This window comes from Notothenia rossii, assembly GCF_949606895.1.
Source record: "Notothenia rossii genome assembly, chromosome: 1".
NCBI classification, from domain to species: Eukaryota; Metazoa; Chordata; class Actinopteri; order Perciformes; family Nototheniidae; genus Notothenia; species Notothenia rossii.
Window position 1 is genome coordinate 8,994,823 of NC_136912.1, and position 26,041 is coordinate 9,020,863.

Sequence of the window (26,041 nt, forward strand, 5' to 3'; positions counted from 1 at the left end):
TCTTACGGGAGGATTTCCCCTGCACCCACCAACGGGGTATTGGGGATGTTAGAACCCATTTTTGTTTTATGTTTATTATTACATTATTACATGCTACTTGTTGGACGCTTTTATCCGTAGCAACTTACATACTGAATACTGAAGCTGAATACATACTGAATCCCCACAGGAGCAATTTGGGGTGAAGTGTCTTGCCCAGGGACACAACGACATGCTGACTGCAGTGGGGTTTGAACCTGTGACCCCCTGATCCCAACACCAAGGCTCTATCCACTGCGCCACACGCCTATGTGTGTTTTGTTAACGACTGTTTAGCCCAGAGCTTCGAGGGAGCATACCAAAAGAATAACCTACCAATACACATAAATGGTTAATACTAAGATACTGTCGCTAAATGTGAATGGTCTTAACGTACCAAAGAAGAGAGAAAAGGTTATGACAAAGTTGAAAAAGGAAAATGTGCAAATGATATTCCTCCAAGAGACTCATTTAACATATTTGGAACATGAGAAATTAAAGAAATATGGTCTAGAATGTGTGTTTTTGTGTATAGGTCAAAAGTTCAGAATGTTCTATCTAGTTTCACATGCCTGGTTTCACATGCCTGAAACAACAAAGAAGGAAACATACATCCTTTCCATTCACAGCCAATTTAGCATCTTTTTATCAATGGTAAGCTTGATAGAGGTAGGTGAGGTAAAGGTCAGGTCTGACACGCCCACTTACACAGCAGAACAGTCAACAATTGACTATTTTTAAATCTGACTTGAAAGGCCTTGTGAAAATGTGAGATGTTTCATGAATAACTTTGAGCAACAAATGAAACAGCAGTTATTGTTGTTTAGATTCTAAAATGAGATACAATATAATCCTGCTTACCTTAACATATACTCAGTTTTTAACCACTGAAATATAAAATAAAATAAAAAGCTATTTTGCCATGTTTTTTAAAATCTTGCCTGATTTATAGATTGGTTTTGATCCTTGACATACGGAAACATATCAAGTTTTCCTATTGTGTTTTTAAGACTTGTTTCCTGTCATCTGAAATAACACTGAACACATTACTCAGACAAACAACAAAGACCAGTGACCTTGAAATTAGTATATTGATTTTTTATTTAAAATTGTGCTTGTGAAGATTGTTATCTTGGATGAAAGACAAAATATTTAACCCGTTTCACATTGAGTTCTTGTTGAGTTCAGTGATTATAAAAATGTGCTGTGAGGGAAATCATTTGAAAAGGCATTTTTTCAAAGTATAAGAAAAGGAGGGTTTTGTGTATGCATGATGAGTTAAAACTGAGAACCTGGGAAGAGGTGTATTCTGGCTTTTTGACAATCCCCGTTAGTCATGTGACCCTCATCACATTTCACCCAGTTGTTTCTACCACACACACAACAAACACACATGAGTGTTGACACAATGCAAACAAATGATTCAGCGTTTTATATCACAAAGGGGGAAACTAGTTTTATAAAAATATGGCAAAACTACAGGAAGTAAATGGTAGGTCTAACTGTTATATCCTTAAAGAGTATCATTCAATAAATTCAAATGTTTCCTTATATGAGTTGTTGCCATACATACTCGTATAATGCTAAACTCTGTAGTTAGTTACTTATTTGTACTCATCAAAGTGAATGCTATCTCACTGATATCAGCCCCACTGTGTTCTGCTCGACAGCCGTACAATATCCAATCACTGATAGTGGAAACAAACATTTCTTCCTACAAACTTTTACACAAAAATACATCAACTTATATTTTTTTAATTATGAATTAGCCTCAGGAAATGTGTCATGAAATACAACTGATGTGTAAACCAGGCTTTCCTGTTCAGTGTTTAGTGCTCGAGTCTCTGCTTTCTCAGACCAAACATCTAGTTTATTTGACTGTTTTCTTAACTCACAATCACATATTTACAGATGTCTTTGATTCATAAGCCATTTTACCAGTAATCAATTATAAAACCTGGAATTTAAATATACAAGTTAACAGTTATTAACCAAACACATTTTAACATAAATGAGGATGTATCATATTATTTTTGCTTCATTTTAGTTTTTCTAGCACTATAACTATTCCACAAATTGTATTAAGTACACTGTAGAGGTATTAATAAGCCTTTCTATTAAATGAAGCTTTATAACAATTTTATTATAAAACATTTAATGTTATTATCAATTCTAACTAGCTTGACAAAGTTGGTGTCATTAGAAACAACCTTCTTTTTTTTTTTAAAGTTACAATAAATCTTTAGCTTTACCAACGATCATATAGATATTCTCGATATGTGTTACGATAAAGTGTTGAAGAGATAATTATTGGATTGTTGAGTAGATTAATGAATCCACTTATGTGTTGTATACAGAATCTAAACCATATGTTAATCAGTCACCACAGTAAACGTATCTTTTGGAAAATAAGATGGAAACTATACAGTTTTGACTCTAAAAATCAATGTTCGTTCCCTTGAATGAAAACAAATCAACAGATGAAATAAGATGAGTGATTAGGTGACTCTGACAGGAGAGATGATCAGAGGTGCAGTGTTTTCACGGCCACATTTAAGACCAGGACTAAAAACTGGGTAGAGTTTCTCAGTGAAGGAGCAGCCAGTGAAGGAGTAGATCAGAGCTGCAGCATCTACGTCATAAAAGGAGACCAGACCCTTCTCATAATCCACAAACACCCCCACCTTCTTAGGCCTTGACTTCAGAGAGAGACGGACAGAACGAGCATCATTGGCTTCGTACTCATTTCCATTTCTCAGAGATATAGTCCAGTTATCCCACCCAGGGCCCAGTGTGATCTCTCCCTTCCTGTTGATCGACTCTCTGGCCACTCCTAAATCCCACTCGGTCTTTCTTTTTACTTGAACCTCAAAGTAAAATCTGCCTGAAGAGAAACTCTGCTTTCCTAAAACACAGATATCATCAGGGAATCCCTCTCGGTCTTTTGGGAGCCTTATCTTTACATCACCATACCTCACTTCTTTCCCATCATCAGACAGGATGAAAGTGGGATGTGCAGTATTAGGATCAAGAGTCACATGCACTGCGTACCTCTGGACCCTCTTCAGCTCAGCTTCAATCAGCTTCTTCATCTCTTTACTGAGTGTCTCCTCCAACTGAACCACAGCTCTCTCCACAGCTCCATTCACAGTCCCTTCATATGATGATGGAGGGATGCTGACCTTTGTCCAGTCCTTGGTGGGTGATGGGTGTTGGATGTTTAGGGACTGGACACCCTGGAGAACGTGGAGGTGGTCTTCAGACCGTGAGAGATGCTCAACTTTTGCAACTCTCTTCTTCAGCTGAGAGATTTCCTGTTCCAGCTCTTTGATGAAGTCTTCAGCCTGTTTCATTCTCATGTTCTGCTTCCCTTCTATTGTTTGGATGAACTCATTCAGGTTTCTCTCAACAGACTTCTTCAGAGCAGAGAAGACCTGAACTCCTTCTGCTACCTCTCTGTCTGCTACTTTCTCACTGAGGTCCACTGAGTGTTTGATCTCCTCAATCTTCAGTCGTCTCTTCCGGATCATTTCCACACTTCTAGCCTCTTTATTTCCCAGCGCTGCCTTCTCCCCTTCATATCCTTCTTTCAGAGGAACCACATCATGCATCTTGTGGTCTAAAACAGTGCAGAGCAAACAGACACATGTCTGGTCGGTCTTACAGAACAGCTCCAGAGGTTTATCGTGCTTCAGACACATCCTGTCTTCCAGGTTCTCCACAGGGTCGATCAGCTGATGTCTTTTCAGGCTTGAAGCTGTCAGATGAGGCTCCAGGTGAGTCTCACAGTAGGAGGTCAGACACACCAGGCAGGACTTCAGGGCCTTCAGTTTGGTTTCAGTGCAGACGTCACAGGGAACTTCTCCTGGTTTGAAGACTTGTTGCTCTGAGCTGCTGCTGCTGGCTTTCTGTTGAGCCGACTGTCTGAACTGAGCCACCATCTCAGAGATGAAAGTGTTGACCCTCAAATTTGGTCTTGTATTAAAAGCCTCTTTACACAAGGGACACTGGCACCTGTCATTTCTATCCCAGTGTTCAGTGATACAGTCTTTACAGAAGTTGTGTCCACATGGTATAGCGACTGGATCAGTGAACACATCCAGACAGATGGAGCAGAGGAACTGATCTTCAGATGGCAGGTAGCTTGCAGCAGCCATATCTACACACATAATGAGAAAGAAAAGAGAAAACATTTGAAACATCAATCATCAATTCAAATCATATATTGTTTTTAAGAAAGAAGTCTGAGTCTGAGTCTCTCTCTCTCTCTAAGCCCCCCCCCCACACACACAATTTTTTGAGTGTTGCAGCTGGTATGTTAAAGGGCCCATGTCATGCTTTTCCGGTTATTACCCGTCCCCTTGTGTGTTATTAAGGTTTTTATGCATGTGAACGGTCTGCAGAGTCAAAAAACCTCAAAGTACACCCTGTAGGGCAGGGATGGGCAACTTTGATGGTGGTGGGGGCCACATCATTTATGTACTGGACACCAGGGGGCTGCAGATTCACTTGGCTGACACACACACAAACACACACACACACACACACACACACACACACACACACACACACACACACACACACACACACACACACACACACACACACACACACACACACACACACACACACACACACACACACACACACACACACACACACACACACACACACACACACACACACACACACACACACACACACACACACACACACACACACACACACACACACACACACACACACACACACACACACACACACACACACACACACACACACACACACACACACACACACACACACACACACACACACACACACACACACAAATTCCATGTATTGTATGTAATTATTAACAAATATGCTCAGTCTTCATTGACATTTTACAATCTTTCAGGGAACATCCTCTAATAAGCTCACTAAACAAATATCAGTTCACAGAAATGTTATTTAATTTGTGCAAGTGGCATGTTTGTATTGAACAGGTTATTTAACAGTGGAATAAGACTATTTTTAAACTATTGGAAAGCACGGAAAATGTGTGTGCATTGAGATTAAACATTAAGATGACATAAACATGAAGTCATGAACACTAACCCAGACATTAGTTGTCTAACTTGAACCTAAGACACTTGTAGCCTGTCTCTGCATTCCCCTTATTCCACAATAAGGGGAATGTCAACACAGACACCTGTCAACCCACACTCTGCTGTTCCTCAGCGCCGCTCCCCCTCCCTCCCGCTGAAATTATGAATGAAAAGTGTAGTAATCATAGATAACACGGCAGGGTCCGTGACAGTTTTTTTCATCTGATTTCAAATAAACAAAGTCTTGGTTTTTAGAATATTAAACTTGTTCCGCCAAATTCAGATGATAAATACAGCCTTTAAGCTTGCAAAGGCATAATTACAAGCGGTAACTTAACGTCACAGCAGGCATAACAACAGCCGGTGTTTCATGCGAGTGTTTCCCTGGGAAATGGAATTGCAAGGAATCTGGGTGTGACCCTAGATAACAAACTGTCCTTCACTGCAAACATCGCTGCTACAACCCGCTGCTGCAGAGACACTCTTTACAACATCAGGAGGATACGTCGGACCCAGAAAACAACGCAGGTTCTGGTCCAGGCTCTCGTGATCTCACGCCTAGACTACTGCAACTCCCTCCTGCCTGGTCTGCCTGCATGTGCCATCCGACCTCTGCAGCTCATCCAGAATGCAGCGGCTCGTCTGGTCTTCAACCTTCCAACATTTCCCCACACCACCCCTCTCCTCCGCTCCCTTCACTGGCTTCCGGTAACTGCTAGAATCCATTTCAAGACAATGGTACTTGCGTACCATGCTGCGAATGGATCTGGCGCTTCCTACATCCAGGACATGGTTAAACTGTACACCCCAGCACGTGCACTCCGCTCTGCATCGGCCAAACAGCTCGCTGCACCCGCACTGCGAGGGGGACCCAAGTTCCCATCAGCAAAAACACGTGGGTTTGCTATCCTGGCTCCAAAATGGTGGAATGAGCTCCCCATTGAAATCAGGACAGCAGAAAGCTTACACATCTTCCGGCGCAGACTGAAAACTCATCTCTTTCGACTCCACTTCGAGCGATATAATTACTAAAAAATAACTGCTAACAGAGCACTTATATACTAATAAAGGACTGGCTTATCTAAAGCCAGTTGAGTTAGTAGCACTTGAAATGTTTGGCTCTATTAAACCTGATGTAGGCCTACTTATATGATTCTGTTTTCTTCAAGGTTGTATCTTCCTGGTCGAATGTATTTACTGTAAGTCACTTTGGATAAAAGCTTCAGCTAAATGCAATGTAATGTAATGAAACAAACACAATACACACAAACGCGTCACAGATAATTTCGCGATTTATTTCTGTCCATCTCGCATGCGGCCGTTGTATTTCATTTGGACGTCGCGTCTATATGGCTACACGCACCACCTAAGGTATGGAAGGGTAAATATAATCAGATGTACTCACCAGTGTTTGACAGAGACTCTGCTGTGTTGTTGAGAAATATCTGATGAACTCAGTTTGTATTTTATTTAGACAGAAACGGAGACTAGTCTCGACCGCAGTGTGGCCGACGCTCTAACTAACATAACTTTCGTTTTCTGAGTGTGACGTGTAAGCTCTCCTCTTTCCAGTGTAGCTCCTCCTCTCACTGCAGCTGGTGTTTCCCTCCCTCTGATCTGCATGGGTTTTGAGAAATACCAGGTATTCTCTGATAGTTAGGGAGCAAAGGCCAGGGCCGTGGGAAGTAGGGGTGCTGAGGGTGCTGCAGCACCCCATGGTGGAGGACAGGGGATCTGCACTTCCACAAAATTAAATACAAATAAAAAAAATAAAAAAAATCAATTTTCAGCCTTGATGTAACAACATTCATAATTAAGTAAAGATAACACCCTTTTCACCCCGGTTACATTTTCCATTTGCCCCGTACGATGGGCGCTGTAAGTGATGAAAGTGGGGGATGTTGGCTTATCAGGCACCCGCAGCTCACCAGCGTGAGAGAGAGAGAGAGAGGGATAGATAGATTGAGAGAGGGGGTGCACCGGTACCGGCTGGGATTGTTGTTAGCTTCTGCTGCGCTAACGGATATAAGAAGATGTTTCTACAATAATGTGGAGGGAGAGCTCTCCTGTCAGACTGAGAGGTTCAGTGAGGTAAAGGACTCTGAGTGTTTAGATAGTTGAGTGGGTCTCAAATGTTTTGATCACAATTTATGTAAACAAATATTTCCAAGGCACTCCTTTATAATTATTAGACTGAATAAAAACAGGTTTGAAATCATTCCAATGTATACTATAGGACAGTAAACCAAAAATATTGTTTAAAACTGGAGAGATTTAAAAATATGCATAAATAAATAAATGTTAACAAAAATAAAACAAGTTAGCCTACATTTATTTGTTATTGGCTATGGTAGGTTATTGGTTATGTTCACATATATTATTTGATTATTAAAATGCAAACCGATCATTTTCATATGGGTGTTTAGAGTTGTATCCCCTAGATCAGTCTCTAGCAATTGGGCGCTCTAAGTGCACCAGATTGAAGCATTTTACTTTAAAATGTTAAAAAAAATCTTCCCGGGGGTGCACCCGCGGACCGCCCAAGAGGATGTGAAGTCCACCCCCTAAATTAAAACATGTTCATGCAATACTAAATACATTTGAAGCCTTTTTATATAAGCTGTCCACCATGTCAATACGTTTCTCTTTTTGTAGTGTATTGGTCTTTTGTAGAGGTTTTTCAATGCCAGCTAAAATCTTGCCTTGGGCAGCACATTGGTCAAAACCGGCCCTGGTGTCATCCCCACAGCACCCCCCATTTGAAACATGTTCCCACGGCTATGAGCAAAGCTTGTGCTTTACAGATGTGTCAAGCTGTTTCTAATCTTTATTATTATGAACGTTTTCAGTTACATTTATTGGAAACACATGTCAGTAAAATGTCATGGATGACATAATCTACATAGTTAAAGACTTATTTTCATTGTAGTAGGCTACTTAATGAACTTGAACTATACTGGTTTCCCGTCTCCCACCGCATCAACTACAAAATACTGGTCGTAGCCACAGAGAGGGCGGGCATGGCCAAGGTGAGCACAAACAGTCCTTATTGTGTTGTAACCATGGTTGTAACTTTTCCTCTTATCTCCTGTCAATCATGTACAGTGTGCTTCATAGTAAGAGGAAAATGGTTAAATTGAAAAATATATACAAATATTTCTCAGTGACTCAAATATATAAAACATTTTACCTTAGGAAATCTCTGTGCAAACATCTCTGTATCTTATTTACCATATCATTGTTGTTGTTGTTGTTATATCACTGATATTTAGTTTTCACAATAAGCGTTTGCATCTTGAAAAGTACGAGTGGCTCACAGATCAGATCTGATTATTGAAAAGAAACAGTTTGACTTCCTGTTGCTGACGGCTGTTTGTCCCGCAGTTCCGACCAGAAGGACGCTGAGGCGGTACAGAAGTTCTTCCTGGAGGAGATCCAGCTGACACACACACACACACACACACACACACACACACACACACACACACACACACACACACACACACACACACACACACACACACACACACACACACACAGCTATTGGCTAGCGCTCCAACACATTGTACGCAATAGGCTAAGGATAAGGGGCGGGACATCTCTAAGCCGTTGACCAATCACAACAGAGCCGGCCAGCTAACCAATCAGAGCGGACTGGGCTCTGGTTTCAGACAGAGGGTGAAAAGAGGTGCTGCAGCACAGGCAGTTTGAGAAAAATAAAGAGCTTTTTGAACATTAAAGCATGGAGACATGTCACAGTAGAGACACTACATACTGATATGAACCCTGCCACTGAGGCCGGTGAGCCACCTGCGTCAGGGGTTCTACGGCCCGGCTCATCCGGCGCAGCCGGCCTTCGTTTCACCCCCCCTGCCAGACATCTGGCGGTGTGTGACAGCCACTGAGAACGAAGGCTCCGGTGGCGACATGGGCTTGAATCCTCAGAGTGCAGGGCCACTCAGACACGGAGTGTCCCGGTGTGCCCCCACTGGATGAAAGCCTAGCGGCCCATCTGCTTCCGCAGACAGCCCGTTGGGCAGAGGGGAGAAGGCCCCTGCACCCACTGATGCTTGAATATCTGGATAAGATATTCAGGCTCGGGGCGCAGATGGCGGCGGCGACCAGTAATCTAGGTGTGTTGGGAGTGTCGCTGATTTCCCTCAGCAGGACACTCCCGCTCCCCCGCCTGAGGACGGGAGTGATAACTCGGACAGCTGCATGGGCTAGATGAATAATCTGGTCCACTGTATGGCTACCGCAGCCGGTCGTGTGATGTCCCTGGCCACCGTGGCGTCGCGTTGCCACGGAAGGGCTCTTCGGATCGATATCCTCGTTCACCCAGCGCTTGTTGGGGCAGAACCTCTGCTCCGCGCGTTCCTCTATGAGTTTGTTTTAAAAGAAGGAAAAGTCAAAGCAGTGAACAAATCCAGACAGATGGAGCACAGGAACTGATCTTCAGATGGCAGGTAGCTTGCAGCAGCCATATCTACACACATAATGAGAATGAAAAGAAAAAACATTTAAAACATCAATCATCAATTCAAATCATATATTGTTTTAAAGAAAGAAGTGTGATAACTTGTAACAAGCCATGGGCAACCGTGACCATTTAACACACACACACACCGTTTAAGGGTAAATATAATCAGATGTACTCACCAGTGTTTGACAGAGAATCTGCTGTGTTGTTGAGAAAGATCTGATGAACTCAGTTTGTATTTTCTTTAGACAGAAACAGAGACTAGTCTCGACTGCAGTGTGGCTGCCTCTCTAACTAACATAACTTTCGTTTCTTGTGTGTGACGTGTAAGCTCACCTCTTTCCAGTGTAGCTCCTCCTCTCACTGTCTGCTGGTTTGTTCCCTCCCTCTGATCTGCATGGGTATTGAGAAATACCAGGTGTTCTCTGATAGTTAGGGAGCAAAGGTGGTGCTTTACATGTGTGAGGAGTGAAGTGTGTCAAAGCTGTTTCTAATCTTTATTATGATGAACGTTTTCAGTTACATTTATTTGAAACACATGTCAGTAAAATGTCATGGATGACATAATCTACATAGTTAAAGACTTATTTCCATTGTAGAACTTGAACTTGGACTATACTGGTTTCCCGTCTCCCACCGCATCAACTACAAAATACTGCTCCTTACTTACAAAGCCCCCCCCCCTACCTCACTGACCTCCTCACCGCCCTACCAACACCAACGGTCCCTCAGATCGACCTCAGCCGCTCTCCTTTCCATCTCTAAACCCAAACTCTGCAGCTTCTGGGACATGTTTTATTATTATGATTAGTAATGTAGACAACGTACCTTCATCAAATGTACAACAAGTACAATATGTATCCACTATGAAACAGAAATCTATATACAATCAAATGAACTAAAGGCCTTTTAGACATTGAATATGTAACATTAGTGGTCATGATAACAAGGAAGACGAGTGTTTTCTCTCAGGCGGCATCCCTCATGGATTATAATGGCATTTTGTTGCCTGAATTAAAGCAATCATATTATCCTGTTCTCACTTTTTCCTCGTGAGATATTGGGTCTCGATTGATGAGGTAGTTGCCTAATGCTGAATCATAACAACATGTTAAGTGTCCTCAATGCACTGTATAAAAAGAGACAATAGAGAATGATATCTCCCAGTGATTGAACCTCTTAAATCAAGGTTACTTTAAAGATTAAAAGAAACAGTTAAAGCCATGAACAAATAAAAATCTTGCTGTTTTACAGGTGGCTGTTAAATCCATTTCTTGGTTTTTAATTTTGACTTTTTTGTGTCTCTGTCGCAGGAAGGAGAAAGCAGCAGGTAGCCACAGAGAGGGCGGGCATGGCAAAGGTGAGCACAAACAGTTCTTATCGTGTTGTAACGCTTACTCGTATCTCCTGTCAATCATTTACAGTGTGCTTCATAGTAAGAGGAGAATGATCAAGTTGCAAAATATATACAAATATTTCTTAGTTTCTCAAATATATAAAACATTTTACCTGAGGAAATCTCTGTGCAAACATCTCTGTATATTATCTACCATATTGGTGTTGTTTTTGTTATTGTTGTTATATCACTGATATTTAGTTTTTCCCATAAACCCATAAATTCAAGAATTCCATTCAAATGCAATCCATAATTCAGATTATGTACCAACATTATTTATTATTATTATTATTATTATTGTTAGTAGTAGTGTTATTAATATTAGGCATGATAAAAGTGATTCTTAAAACATTATTTCTATTATTATTTTAATTTTAATACAAATATTGTTTAATTATTATTATTCTAATAATAATAATAATAATAATATTTTAGTAGAATTGGTAAGCACTATTTTTAGGTTTTATTTTAAAAGCTTTACTTCCTGTATTAGTCTTTTATTTTATATTATGATTTATCTAGTCTATATCAATATCAATATGTCAAACTCAAATACACAGTGGGCCAAGAAAAAATCTGTACTAGTTGAGGGCCGGACTGGATCAATTTTTATTGCAAAACTTATTGAAATGAACTTATTGCACATATTAAACCTGGAACTAACAAAGCTTAAATTATTGCCTATAAAAATATTAAACATTAAATAATCAGTTGCATTCATTTCTTATGGCTCTATCTGCAGATTTTCTGGAGTCATTTCTTATGATTACATTTTTCCACAGGCCAACAACAGCTTCAACAAAACTATTTCCCTCAAAGAAAAAAACCAACATGCCCTGTTGTCTCAAGAAAGAAAGTGCAGAAGGAAACATTGAAACTCAGTGTGCTGCTCTGTGATTCTAGTTCAAGCAGATACTTGGCATCTCATCTCGGGTGCAAGTTCATCAATGTTTGGGGTCAGGCTCTGAGCTGAGGAAACCCTCAGGGTGGAGTGAAGGTGTGCGTGCAATATACCGGCGGGCCAGATCTAATAGTAATTAGAAATTATCCTGCGGGCCGAAATTAAATCCACCACGGGCCTGATTTGGCCCCCGGGCCTTGAGTTTGACACATGTGCTCGAAGGTTTCCCTTGCCAAAGCTGTGCTGTATCGAGTGTGCATTTCACAATAAGCGTTTGCATCTTGAAAAGTATGAGTGGCTCACAGATCAGATCTGATTATGGATCACTCAGAAACAGTTTGACTTCCTGTTGCTGACGGCTGTTTGTCCCGCAGCTCCCCGACCTGAAGGATGCTGAGGCGGTGCAGAAGTTCTTCTTGGAGGAGATCCAGCTGGGGGAGGAGCTGCTGGCTCAGGGTAACACACACACACACACACACACGCACGCACGCACGCACGCACGCACGCACGCACGCACGCACGCACGCACGCACACACACACACACACACACACACACACACACACACACACACACACACACACACACACACACCTCCACACACCTCCACAGAGCTATTGGCTAGCTAACCAACCAGAGCAGACTGGGCTCTGGTTTCAGACAGAGGGTGAAAAGAGGTGCTGCAGCACAGACAGTATGAGAATAATAAAGAGCTTTTCGAACATTAAAGGATGGAGACATGTCACAGTAGAGGCACTACATACTGATATGAACCTGAAAATGAGCATAATAGGGCCCCTTTAATAACAATGTTGAGATACTTGTACTTGAGGTAGTTGTACTTAAGTAATACTTTAGTATTCTAGTTTAGTTTGACAAAGTGTTACCCTTTAAATAACAAAAACACATTGACTTACATCATATGATGCAGTACTGTACTACCAAGTAATGGCTCCATAATGACAAACTACAACTTTGGAAAACATTATGCTGATAATACTTCTTTACTTTTACTTAATTAACATTTTGAATGCATGAGTATTTTTAGGCTGGCTTATTAAGTGAAGTGTGTGAGTACTTCCCTCACCTGTGTGTCCTCTCCACAGGAGACTATGAGAAAGGCGTGGACCACCTGACCAACGCCATCGCAGTGTGTGGGCAGCCCCAGCAGCTGCTGCAGGTGTTGCAGCAGACTGTGCCTCCACCCGTCTTCCAGATGCTGCTCACCAAACTGCCCAGCATCAGCCAGGTAGCACAACTCTTACAAAAACAAAATCAAACTGCTGCTGTTGCACCAGGTATCACATGTTGCTGCTGGGATAAGGTCCTTTGTCCAGGCATGAATTTTAGCTGTGCAGTTTATTTTCTTAGGTTTCATCAATTAAAAGAAAGAGGAATAATGTTCTTACATCTTCTCTTGCCTTGGTCAAAGGAAACATATATTCAATTTCTCCACATGTCTACCAATAAGCACCAAATCCCCCGTTTCCACCTTCAATCGAAAACATAAACATATACTCTAAATTAATGAATTAAAATGACACTAAATAGGACTTCCGGAAGATGGCGACGTGAGTAGCAACACTATCTTCTACCTCTCGCAAGTTGGACAAAATAAACCCTCATAAATGCTCAACTCGATACCTAAAACCAGGAAATGAGGAGAGGGATCAGACGAAGTAGCCGAAGAAATAACAGAAAACAAGAAACAGCGAAAGATCAACCAGGAGTGATAGAAAACTCGAAGCAAGAAAACAACGGAGACGAGAACGAAGAAGCTAAAATTACGGAGACGGGCCATTCCGAGACACTGCGAGCCGGTCGGAGGCGAAAGAAACAATGATTGAAATGTCGAATCAGATGCACCAGATGCAGGAAAAAATGGTAGACTTTGAAGGAAGATCAAGGAGGAATAATATCCGAATATTCGGGGTGCCAGAGGAAACAGAGGGGGAGTCGGTTACCAAATACGTGGAGCAACTCCTGAGCACTGAGCTGGAGCTACAGGAGGGTAACGTTATTAATCTCAACATTCAAAGAGCGCACAGAGCCCTCGCTCAAAAGCCGCCTCCGACCGCTACCCCCAGGTCAATAGTGGTCCATTTCTTGCAATTCGACACGAAAGAAGTCATTCTTAAGAAAGCATGGCAGAAGAAAATGAGTGTAGGTGGCAAACGCATATTATTTGACCACGACTATGCAACCGCAGTGGTCCAGAGAAGAAAGTCATATCTGGGCATCAAGAAAGTATTGAAGGACAAAGGAATACGTTTCCAGACACCACTCGCTAAAATATGCATTTATTGGGAAGCCGGAGTGAAGACCTAAGACGACGCCATATACGCCGCCAGGGACATGAGGGAGAGGGGACTCGAGATGGAGGTACCAGGCGGAGCCGCCGCACCTGTGGAGGAGAGGAGGGCGCAACCGGTCTGGCAACGAGTCAAGGGAAAGGAAGGAAGACACGACGAGAGAAATGTTGCAAAAATGGAAAGCGTAGGACTGTTTTGCTTGAATAACTTTCATTGAGGATTGAAGAAATATACAGACTTTTTTTTTTTGTATTGGACACCAACGGAGAGAGGTAGGCCAGTGTTAATGTTGGACATGCCTAGACAGCACGTAACCCCATGAGTTGGGTATAGTCTCAAGTCTAGAGAGGGGTCCTCTTACGGGAGGATTTCCCCTGCACCCACCAACGGGGTATTGGGGATGTTAGAACCCCAGGGTTGGAACCCATTTTTGTTTTATGTTTATTATTACATTATTACATGCCACTTGTTGGACGCTTTTATCCAAAGCAACTTACATACTGAATGCTGTGGACAATCCCCACAGGAGCAATTTGGGGTGAAGTGTCTTGCCCAGGGACACAATGACATGCTGACTGCAGTGGGGTTTGAACCTGTGACCCCCTGATCCCAACACCAAGGCTCTATCCACTGCGCCACACGCTTATGTGTGTTTTGTTAACGACTGTTTAGCCCAGAGCTTCGAGGGAGCATACCAAAAGAATAACCTACCAATACACATAAATGGTTAATACTAAGATACTGTCGCTAAATGTGAATGGTCTTAACATACCAAAGAAGAGAGAAAAGGTTATGACAAAGTTGAAAAAGGAAAATGTGCAAATGATATTCCTCCAAGAGACTCATTTAACATATTTGGAACATGAGAAATTAAAGAAATATGGTCTAGAATGTGTGTTTGTGTGTATAGGTCAAAAGTTCAGAATGTTCTATCTAGTTTCACATGCCTGGTTTCACATGCCTGAAACAACAAAGAAGGAAACATACATCCTTTCCATTCACAGCCAATTTAGCATCTTTTTATCAATGGTAAGCTTAATAGAGGTAGGTGAGGTAAAGGTCAGGTCTGACACGCCCACTTACACAGCAGAACAGTCAACAATTTACTTTTTAAATCTGACTTGAAAGGCCTTGTGAAAATGTGAAATGTTTCATGAATAACTTTGAGCAACAAATGAAACAGCAGTTATTGTTGTTTAGATTCTAAAATGAGATACAATATAATCATGCTTACATTAACATATACTCAGTTTTTAACCACTGAAATATAAAATAAAATAAAAGGCTATTTTGCCATGTTTTTTAAAATCTTGCCTGATTGATAGATTGGTTTTGATCCTTGACATACGGAAACAAATCAAGTTTTCCTATTGTGTTTTTAAGACTTGTTTCCTGTCATCTGAAATAACACTGAACACATTACTCAGACAAACAACAAAGACCAGTGACCTTGAAATTAGTATATTGATTTTTTATTTAAAATTGTGCTTGTGAAGATTGTTATCTTGGATGAAAGACAAAATATTGAACCCGTTTCACATTGAGTTCTTGTTGAGTTCAGTGATTATAAAAATGTGCTGGGAGGGAAATCATTTGAAAAGGCATTTTTTCAAAGTAGAAGAAAAGGAGGGTTTTGTGTATGCATGATGTGTTAAAACTGAGAACCTGGGAAGAGGTGTATTCTGGCTTTTTGCCAATCCCCGTTAGTCATGTGACCCTCATCACATTTCACCCAGTTGTTTCTACCACACACACAACAAACACACATGAGTGTTGACACAATGCAAACAAATGATTCAACGTTTTGTATCACAAAGGAGGAAACTAGTTTTATAAAAATATGGCAAAACTACAGGAAGTAAATGGTAGGTCTAATTGTTATATCCTTAAAGAGTATCATTCAATAAATTAAAATGTTTCCTTATATGAGTTGTTGCCATACATACTCGTATAATGCTAAACTCTGTAGTTAGTTACTTATTTGTACTCATCAAAGTGAATGCTATCTCACTGATATCAGCCCCACTGTTTTCTGCTCGACAGCCGTACAATATCCAATCACTGATAGTGGAAACAAACATTTCTTCCTACAAACTTTTACACAAAAATACATCAACTTATATTTTTTTAATTATGAATTAGCCACAGGAAATGTGTCATGAAATACAAATGATGTGTAAACCAGGCCTTCCTGTTCAGTGTTTAGTGCTCGAGTCTCTGCTTTCTCAGACCAAACATCTAGTTTATTTGACTGTTTTCTTAACTCACAATCACATTACAGATGTCTTTGATTCATAAGCCATTTTACCAGTAATCAATTATAAAACCTGGAATGTAAATATACAAGTTAACAGTTATTAACCAAACACATTTTAACACAAATGAGGATTTATCATATTATTTAGCTTCATTTTAGTTTTTCTAGCACTATAACTATTACACATATTGTATTAAGTACAGAGTAGAGGCACGCAATAAGCCTTTCTATTAAATGAAGCTTTATAACAATTTATTATAAAACATGTAATGTTATTATCAATTCTAACTATAGCTTAAAAAATTTGATGTCATTAGAAACAACCTTTTTTTTTTTTTAAAGTTACAATAAATCTATAGCTTTATCCATCGTTCATAGATATTCTCCATATGTGTTACGATTAATTGTTGAAGAGATAATTATTGGATTGTTGAGTAGATTAATGAATCCACTTATGTGTTTTATACAGAATCTAAACCATATGTTAATCAGTCACCACAGTAAACGTATCTTTTGGAAAATAAGATGGAAACTATACAGTTTTGACTCTAAAAATCGATGTTCGTTTCCTTGAATGAAAACAAATCAACAGATGAAATAAGATGAGTGATTAGGTGACTCTGACAGGAGAGATGATCAGAGGTGCAGCGTTTTTACGGCCATATTTAAGTCCAGGATAGAAGAGTGGGTAGAGTTTCTCAGTGAAGGAGCAGCCAGTGAAGGAGTAGATAAGAGCTGCAGCATCTACGTCATAAAAGGAGACCAGACCCTCCTCATAATCCACAAACACCCCCACCCTCTGAGGCCGAGACTTCAGAGAGAGAAGGACTGGAGGTTCATCATTAGCTTTGTACTCGAATCCCTTTCTCAGACATATAGTCCAGTAACCATCTTCTGGGCCCAGTGTGATCTCTCCCTTCCTGTTGATCGACTCTCTGGCCACTCCTAAATCCCAGTCTGTCTTTCCTTTAACTTGAACCTCAAAGTAGAATTTGCCTGAAGAGAAACTCTGCTTTCCTAAAACATTAATATAGTAAGAAAATCTCTCCGGGTTGTTTGGGAGATTCTTTCTCACATCACTATCCCGGACTTGTTTTCCATCAACAGACAGGATGAGATCAGGATGTGCAGTATCAGGATCAAGAGTCACATCCACTGCGTACCTCTGGACCCTCTTCAGCTCAGCTTCAAGCAGCTTCTTCATCTCTTTACTGAGTGTCTCCTCCAGCTGAACCACAGCTCTCACCACAGCTCCATTCACAGTCCCTTCATATGATGATGGAGGGATGCTGACCTTTGTCCAGTCCTTGGTGGGTGATGGGTGTTGGATGTTTAGGGACTGGACACCCTGGAGAAGCTGGAGGGGGTCTTCAGACCGTGAGAGGTGCTCAACTTTTGCACTTCTCTTCTTCAGCTGAGAGATTTCCTGTTCCAGCTGTTTGATGAAGTCTTCAGCCTGTTTCATTCTCATGTTCTGCTTCCCTTCTATTGTTTGGATGAATTCATTCAGGTTTCTCTCAACAGACTTCTTCAGAGCAGTAAAGACCTGAACACCTTCTGCTACCTCTATGTCTGCTTCTTCCTTACTGAGGTCCACTGAGTGTTTGAGCTCCTCAATCTTCAGTTGTCTCTTCTGGATCATTTCCTGAATTCTAGCCTCTTTCTTTCCCAGCGCTGCCTTTTTACCTTCATATCCTTCTTTCAGAGGAACCACATCATGCATCTTGTGGTCTGAAACAGTGCAGAGCATACAGACACATGTCTGGTCGGTCTTACAGAACAGCTCCAGAGGTTTATCGTGCTTCGGACACATCCTGTCTTCCAGGTTCTCCACAGGTTCGATCAGCTGATGTCTTTTTAGACCTGACGTTGTCAGATGAGGCTCCAGGTGAGTCTCGCAGTAGGAGGTCAGACACACCAGGCAGGACTTCAGGGCCTTCAGTTTGGTTTCAGTGCAGACGTCACAGGGAACCTCTGCTGGTTTGAAGACTTGTTGCTCTGAGCTGCTGCTGCTGGCTTTCTGTTGAGCCGACTGTCTGAACTGAGCGACCATCTCAGAGATGAAAGTGTTGACCCTCAAATCTGGTCTTGTATTAAAAGCCTCTTTACACATGGGACACTGGCACCTGTCACTTGTATCCCAGTGTTCAGTGATGCAGGTTTTACAGAAGTTGTGTCCACATGGTATAGTGACTGGATCAGTGAACAAATCCAGACAGATGGAGCAGAGAAACTGATCTTCAGATGGCAGGTAGCTTGCAGCAGCCATATCTACACACATAATGAGAATGAAAAGAAAAAACATTTAAAACATCAATCATCAATTCAAATCATATATTGTTTTAAAGAAAGAAGTGTGATAACTTGTAACAAGCCATGGGCAACCGTGACCATTTAACTCTGACAGGGTCAAGCATGCAACTCTACAAATCATTTCTATTGAAAAATGACACTGCTCTTCTTACTGTGTGACCATAACAATGAATTTCCACTAGCTGCTTCACATTAAAAGCCTCCAACTGTTTCTCTAATGGAAAGATATTATTCGGAAACAGCTAGAAGAAATGGGTAAAAGCATTATGTAGGAATTGATCAGCAAACCATAATAATAGCAAGAAAGCAGAAGTGAAAACAAATTCCTCACAACATAGATTCAGTTACAAGTTACTAAAGCACTAAGAGCCAGTGGCGGCCGGCCCATAGGGGCGCTAGGGGCGCCGCCCCCCCTCTTCCAACATGTTTGATTGTCATTAAAAATATATTTGTAAAAAAAGAAAAAACATTTTTATTTTTTTATCATCAGTAAAATGTATAATTTACAATAAAATCTCGTTTAAAATTGTTTTACGATGTCTAAAGTTACTGATACGTCACATGTTTCCTGCCTGGCGTGTATCATTACTGTGGTGGCTGTCCATTTCCAGCCGCCTCCTTGGGGATGTTTTCCCTTTGCCTGTTGTGTGGGCGTGGTGGCTGTCACTCTGGCTCCCGGCTCACCTGCTGCAATCAGCTGTTCACCCTCACACCTGATTCTCATCAGCCATCTACAACGGCATATCAGCAGAGGCTCCACAACCTGTCGGCGCCAGATCGTTGTTAAACCACAGTGGTAAACCTCCAGGCTACTCAGCATTATCAGCTACCTTATTTCTGGATGTTCTGACGCTAACGTGTTTTCTTCCTGTGCTCCAGGATCATTCTCTGACCGCCGTGTTGTCGTCACCAGCCTCCACTTCCTCGCCACTCCTGCCGGATTATCCTTCCCGCACCTTTTGTTCACTAATAAACCCTTTTTGAACACTCTGCCGTGTCCTGCGTTTGGGTCCTCTCAGATACCGTAACAATTACCCTCTCTCGTCCGGGCGGTAAGAAAAGAGCCCTCAGCCAGAGCAGCTGCAGTCAACAAGCTGACTGTTGCTATCTGTAAACTATGCCGCCGAAACATTATTTCAGCCAATCAGCGTCGTCAGATCTGATGCTCAAAGGGCGCCCTGTCAGCGCCCTGGCCTGTGTGTCTGTGAGTTGTTTAGACTCGTATCCAAGGTGACGCTACAGTAGTTGTCGAGGATGGCTGCGTCTGCAGGTGGAGACTCCGGTGCTAGTGGATCGCCGGAGCTGTAGATTAACATTTACATGCTTATTGTAGTTGTAAGGGCAATGCCTGTAGCACCATGGAGCATATGTGTGGGCTGGACCTGTATTTTACATGAAAGGAGTGAGCAGAGGGTCGAGTTGTTGATTCTTGTTCAGTTTTCATCTTCCTCATCCTCTCAGACTTTGAGTTGCGCGCGCTGCTAAAGAGACGCGCTACCATGGAAACCAAACAATGGTGTAGCTAAAGTCAGAGTGGAAACAGACGTGAGTAAATCTGATTTTGTCAGAAATCGGGAGAAATGCGGGAGTTTCCCGCAAAAAATCGGGAGGGTTGGCAAGTATGACACACACACACACACACACAGACAGACAGACAGACAGACAGACAGACAGACAGACAGACAGACAGACAGACAGACAGACAGACAGACAGACAGACAGACAGACAGACAGACAGACAGACAGACACACAATAATAATTTGAGTGTTCCCAAAAGCACCAGTGTTCTGTTTGTGTGGGCCTACTGTTGCACAGTTTTGGAAGATTCATAGCTAACCACACTGAAGATTATGGATTATCTCGTATTTTTAAGCCCCCCCTCTAACAAAACCAGAAGTCATAATTTAAGGGGTCATTTCTCAAAAGATATTTCCGGGGGACGATCCCCCGGACCGCCCTAGTATGGTTTGGTCACCATTTCCATAGCCCCACCAAAAATATTTTCCGCCAGCCGCCACTGCTAAGAGCTGATACAAAGAGACTGTTTAAAGTGTATGGTTATGTTGTTAGAGAAAAACAAGTTGGACGTAAAGGGTGGAGCTTTCTCCTGAGAATGGCTGTTTTGTGTTAATCCTTCTTGTTTAAGGGTAAATATAATCAGATGTACTCACCAGTGTTTGACAGAGACTCTGCTGTGTTGTTGAGAAAGATCTGATGAACTCAGTTTGTATTTTCTTTAGACAGAAACGGAGACTAGTCTCGACTGCAGTGTGGCTGCCTCTCTAACTAACTTAACTTTTGTTTCTTGTGTGTGACGTGTAAGCTCTCCTCTTTCCAGTGTAGCTCCTCCTCTCACTGTCTGCTGGTTTGTTCCCTCCCTCTGATCTGCATGGGTTTTGAGAAATACCAGGTTTTCTCTGATAGTTAGGGAGCAACGCTGGTGCTTTACACGTGTGAGGAGTGAGGTGTGTCAAAGCTGTTTCTAATCTTTATTATGATGAACGTTTTCAGTTACATTCATTTGAAACACATGTCAGTAAAATGTCATGGATGACATAATCTACATAGTTAAAGACTTATTTCCATTGTAGAACTTGAACTTGAACTATACTGGTTTCCCGTCTCCCACCGCATCAACTACAAAATACTGCTCCTTACTTACAAAGCCCCCCCCCTACCTCACTGACCTCCTCACCCCCTACCAACCCCAACGGTCCCTCAGATCGACCTCAGTCGGTCTCCTTTCCATCTCTAAACCCAAACTCTACAGCTTCTGGGACATGTTTTATTATTATGATTAGTAATGTAGACAACGTACCTTCATCAAATGTACAACAAGTACAATATGTATCCACTATGAAACAGAAATCTATATACAATCAAATGAACTAAAGGCCTTTTAGACATTGCATATGTAACATTAGTGGTCATGATAACAAGGAAGAAGAGTGTTTTCTCTCAGGCGGCATCCCTCATGGATTATAATGGCATTTTGTTGCCTGAATTAAAGCAATCATATTATCCTGTTCTCACTTTTTCCTCGTGAGATATTGGGTCTCGATTGATGAGGTTGTTGCCTAATGCTGAATCATAACAACATGTTAAATGTCCTCAATGCACTGTATAAAAAGAGACAATACAGAATGATATCTCCCAGTGATTGAACCTCTTAAATCAAGGTTACTTTAAATATTAAAAGAAACAGTTAAAGCCATGAACAAATAAAAATCTTGCTGTTTTACAGGTGGCTGTTAAATCCATTTCTTGGTTTTTAATTTTGACTTTTTTGTGTCTCTGTTGCAGGAAGGAGAAAGCAGCAGGTAGCCACAGAGAGGGCGGGCATGGCAAAGGTGAGCACAAACAGTCCTTATCGTGTTGTAACGCTTCCTCTTATCTCCTGTCAATCATTTACAGTGTGCTTCATAGTAAGAGGAAAATGATCAAGTTGCAAAATATATACAAATATTTCTTAGTTTCTCAAATATATAAAACATTTTACCTGAGGAAATCTCTGTGCAAACATCTCTGTATATTATCTACCATATTGGTGGTGTTGTTGTTGTTGTTGTTGTTGTTGTTGTTGTTGTTGTTGTTGTTACAGGTATATCACTGATATTTAGTTTTTCCCATAAACCCATAAATTCAAGAATTCCATTAAAATGCAATCCATAATTCAGATTATGTACCAACATTAATTATTATTATTATTGTTAGTAGTAGTGTTATTAGTATTAGTATGATAAAAGTGATTCTTAAAACATTATTTCTATTATTATTTTATTTTAATACAAATATTGTTTAATTATTATTCTAATAATAATAATAATAATATTTTAGTAGAATTAGTAAGCACTATTTTTAGGTTTTATTTTAAAAGCTTTACTTCCTGTATTAGTCTTTTATTTTATATTATATTATGATTTATCTAGTCTATATCAATATCAATATGTCCAACTCAAATACACAGTGGGCCAAGAAAAAATCTGTACTAGTCGAGGGCCGGACTGGATACATTTTTATTGCAAAACTTATTGAATTGAACTTATTGCACATATTAAACCTGGAACTAACAAAGCTTAAATTATTGCCTATAAAAAAAACATTAAACATTAAATAATCAGTTGCATTCATTTCTTATGGCTCTATCTGCAGATTTTCCGGAGTCATTTCTTATGAGTACATTTTTCCACAGGCCAACAACAGCTTCAACAAAACTATTTCCCTCAAAGAGAAAACCAAACATGCCCTTTTGTCGCAAGAAAAAAAGTGCAGAAGGAAACTTCCATTAAACTCAGTGTGCTGCTCTGATGCTAGTTCAAGCAGATACTTGGCATCTCAACCAGCATCAGCCAGGTAGCACAACTCTTACAAATCAAAGTGAAACTGCTGCTGTTGCACCAGGTATCACACGTTGCTGGGATAAGGTCCTTTGTCCAGGCAAGAATTTTAGCTGTGCAGTTTATTTTCTTAGGTTTCATCAATTAAAAGAAAAAGGAATAATGTTCTTACATCTTCTCTTGCCTTGGTAAAAAAAATATATATTCTATTTCTCCACATATCTACCAATAATAACCAAATCCCCCGTTTCCACGTTCAAACGAAAACATAAAAATATACTCTAAATTAATGAATTAAAATGACACTAAATAGGACTTCCGGAAGATGGCGACGTGAGTAGCAACACTATCTTCTACCTCTCGCAAGTTGGACAAAATAAACCCTCATAAATGCTCAACTCGATACCTAAAACCAGGAAATGAGGAGAGGGATCAGACGAAGTAGCCGAAGAAATAACAGAAAACAAGAAACAGCGAAAGATCAACCAGGAGTGACAGAAAACTCGAAGCAAGAAAACAACGGAGATGAGGACGAAGAAGCTAAAATTACGGAGACGGGCCATTCCGAGACACTGCGAGCCGGTCGGAGGCGAAAGAAACAATGATTGAAATGTCGAATCAGACGCACCAGATGCAGGAAAAAATGGTCGACCTTGAAGGAAGATCAAGGAGGAATAATATCCGAATATTCGGGGTGCCAGAGGGGGAGTCGGTTACCAAATACGTGGAGCAACTCCTGAGCACTGAGCTGGAGCTACAGGAGGGTAACGTTATTAATCTCAACATTCAAAGAGCGCACAGAGCCCTCGCTCAAAAGCCGCCTCCGACCGCTACCCCCAGGTCAATAGTGGTCAATTTCTTGCAATTCGACACGAAAGAAGTCATTCTTAAGAAAGCATGGCAGAAGAAAATGAGTGTAGGGGGCAAACGCATATTCTTTGACCACGACTATGCAACCGCAGTGGTCCATAAAAGAAAGTCATATTTGGGCATCAAGAAAGTATTGAAGGACAAAGGAATACGTTTCCAGACACCACTCGCTAAAATATGCATTTATTGGGAAGCCGGAGTCATGAGGGACATGAGGGAGAGGGGACCCGAGATGGAGGTACCAGGCGGAGCCGCCGCCCCTGTGGAGGAGAGGAGTGCGCAAACCGGTCTGGCAACGAGTCAAGGGAAAGGAAGGAAGACACGACGAGAGAAATGTTGCAAAAATGGAAAGCGTAGGACTGTTTTGCTTGAATAACTTTCATTGAGGATTGAAGAAATATAAAGGCTTTTTTTTATTGGATACCAACGGAGAGAGGTAGGCCAGTGTTAATGTTGGACATGCCTAGACAGCACGTAACCCCATGAGTTGGGTATAGTCTCAAGTCTAGAGAGGGGCCCTCTTACGGGAGGATTTCCCCTGCACCCACCAACGAATTGGGGATGTTAGAACCCATTTTTGTTTTATGTTTATTATTACATTATTACTTGCTACTTGTTGGACGCTTTTATCCGTAGCAACTTACATACTGAATACTGAAGCTGAATACAAACTGAATCCCCACAGGAGCAATTTGGGGTGAAGTGTCTTGCCCAGGGACACAACGACATGCTGACTGCAGTGGGGTTTGAACCTGTGACCCCCTGATCCCAACACCAAGGCTCTATCCACTGCGCCACACGCCTATGTGTGTTTTTTTAACGACTGTTTAGCTCAGAGCTTCGAGGGAGCATACCAAAAGAATAACCTACCAATACACATAAATGGTTAACACGAAGATACTGTCGCTAAATGTGAATGGTCTTAACATACCAAAGAAGAGAGAAAAGGTTATGACAAAGTTGAAAAAAGAAAATGTGCAAATTATATTCCTTCAAGAGACTCATTTAACATATTTGGAACATGAGAAATTAAAGAAATATGGTCTAGAATGTGTGTGTGCAGGTCAAAAGTTCAGAATGTTCTATCTAGTTTCACATGCCTGAAACAACAAAGAAGGAAACATACATCCTTTCCATTCACAGCCAATTTAGCACCTTTTTATCAATGGTAAGCTTAATAGAGGTAGGTGAGGTAAAGGTCAGGTCTGACACGCCCACCTACACAGCAGAACAGTCAACAATTGACTATTTTTAAATCTGACTTGAAAGGCCTTGTGAAAATGTGAGATGTTTCATGCATAACTTTGAGCAACAAATGAAACAGCAGTTATTGTTGTTTAGATTCTAAAATTAGATACAATATAATCCTGCTTACCTTAACATATACTCAGTTTTTAACCACTGAAATATAAAATAAAATAAAAGGCTATTTTGCCATGTTTTTTAAAATCTTGCCTGATTTATAGATTGGTTTTGATCCTTGACATACGGAAACATATCAAGTTTTCCTATTGTGTTTTTAAGACTTGTTTCCTGTCATCTGAAATAACACTGAACACATTACTCAGACAAACAACAAAGACCAGTGACCTTGAAATTAGTATATTGATTTTTTATTTTAAATTGTGCTTGTGAAGATTGTTATCTTGGATGAAAGACAAAATATTTAACCCGTTTCACATTGAGTTCTTGTTGAGTTCAGTGATTATAAAAATGTGCTGGGAGGGAAATCATTTGAAAAGGCATTTTTTCAAAGTATAATAAAACAGGGTATATGCAGGAATCCTGAAGTCAAATTTAATACCTTTTAAGACCTTTTTTAAGACCCTTTCCATACATTTTAAGACCTCATCGCAACTTTGAGTTCTAACTGGTTACATTGGCAACACACTTGACCTCACATTTACTATATTGATTGTAAGATAGCAAAACTAAACAGAGTGCAGACAGACTACTGAAGCCTCCTTTCTACATGAACTTCAACCTCTCTGTGAAGGTCAGGTTTAATGCAGTATGCTGCTTTTTTGCTTCTGTAGACTCTGTGCTCTTTCATTCCAGTAAAACTCC

General features: G+C 40.9%; 3 protein-coding genes across 3 annotated transcripts in view; 1 reads left to right on the forward strand and 2 right to left on the reverse strand.

Moving 5' to 3' along the window:
- Positions 1 to 1,101: 1,101 nt before the first annotated feature.
- On the reverse strand, positions 1,102 to 9,882 carry LOC307028347 (E3 ubiquitin-protein ligase TRIM39-like). The gene is made up of 4 exons (XM_079663294.1): positions 9,768 to 9,882; positions 8,859 to 9,594; positions 5,859 to 8,799; positions 1,102 to 4,177 (listed from the first exon to the last, which is right to left on the reverse strand). The coding sequence occupies exon 4, from the start codon at positions 4,173 to 4,175 to the stop codon at positions 2,517 to 2,519; it is 1,659 nt and encodes a 552-aa protein (XP_079519420.1). The 5' UTR covers positions 4,176 to 4,177; positions 5,859 to 8,799; positions 8,859 to 9,594; positions 9,768 to 9,882; the 3' UTR covers positions 1,102 to 2,516.
- Positions 9,883 to 12,347: 2,465 nt separating this feature from the next.
- The window catches only part of LOC307028375 (E3 ubiquitin-protein ligase TRIM21-like), a 33,480-nt gene continuing 19,786 nt past the window's right edge, over positions 12,348 to 26,041 (forward strand). Inside the window, exon 1 of the mRNA XM_079663339.1 lies at positions 12,348 to 13,133. The gene's annotated coding sequence lies outside the window, so the exon portion shown is untranslated. The remainder of the gene's footprint in view (positions 13,134 to 26,041) is intronic.
- On the reverse strand, positions 15,687 to 19,037 carry LOC307028352 (E3 ubiquitin-protein ligase TRIM39-like). Its single transcript, XM_079663301.1, has one exon. The coding sequence runs from the start codon at positions 18,756 to 18,758 to the stop codon at positions 17,064 to 17,066; it is 1,695 nt and encodes a 564-aa protein (XP_079519427.1). The 5' UTR covers positions 18,759 to 19,037; the 3' UTR covers positions 15,687 to 17,063.

Coding starts and splice junctions, on each gene's coding strand:
- LOC307028347 (XM_079663294.1), bottom strand. CDS start 4,175: ATGGCTGCTGCAAGCTACCTGCCATCTGAAGATCAGTTCCTCTGCTCC.
- LOC307028352 (XM_079663301.1), bottom strand. CDS start 18,758: ATGTTTTTTCTTTTCATTCTCATTATGTGTGTAGATATGGCTGCTGCA.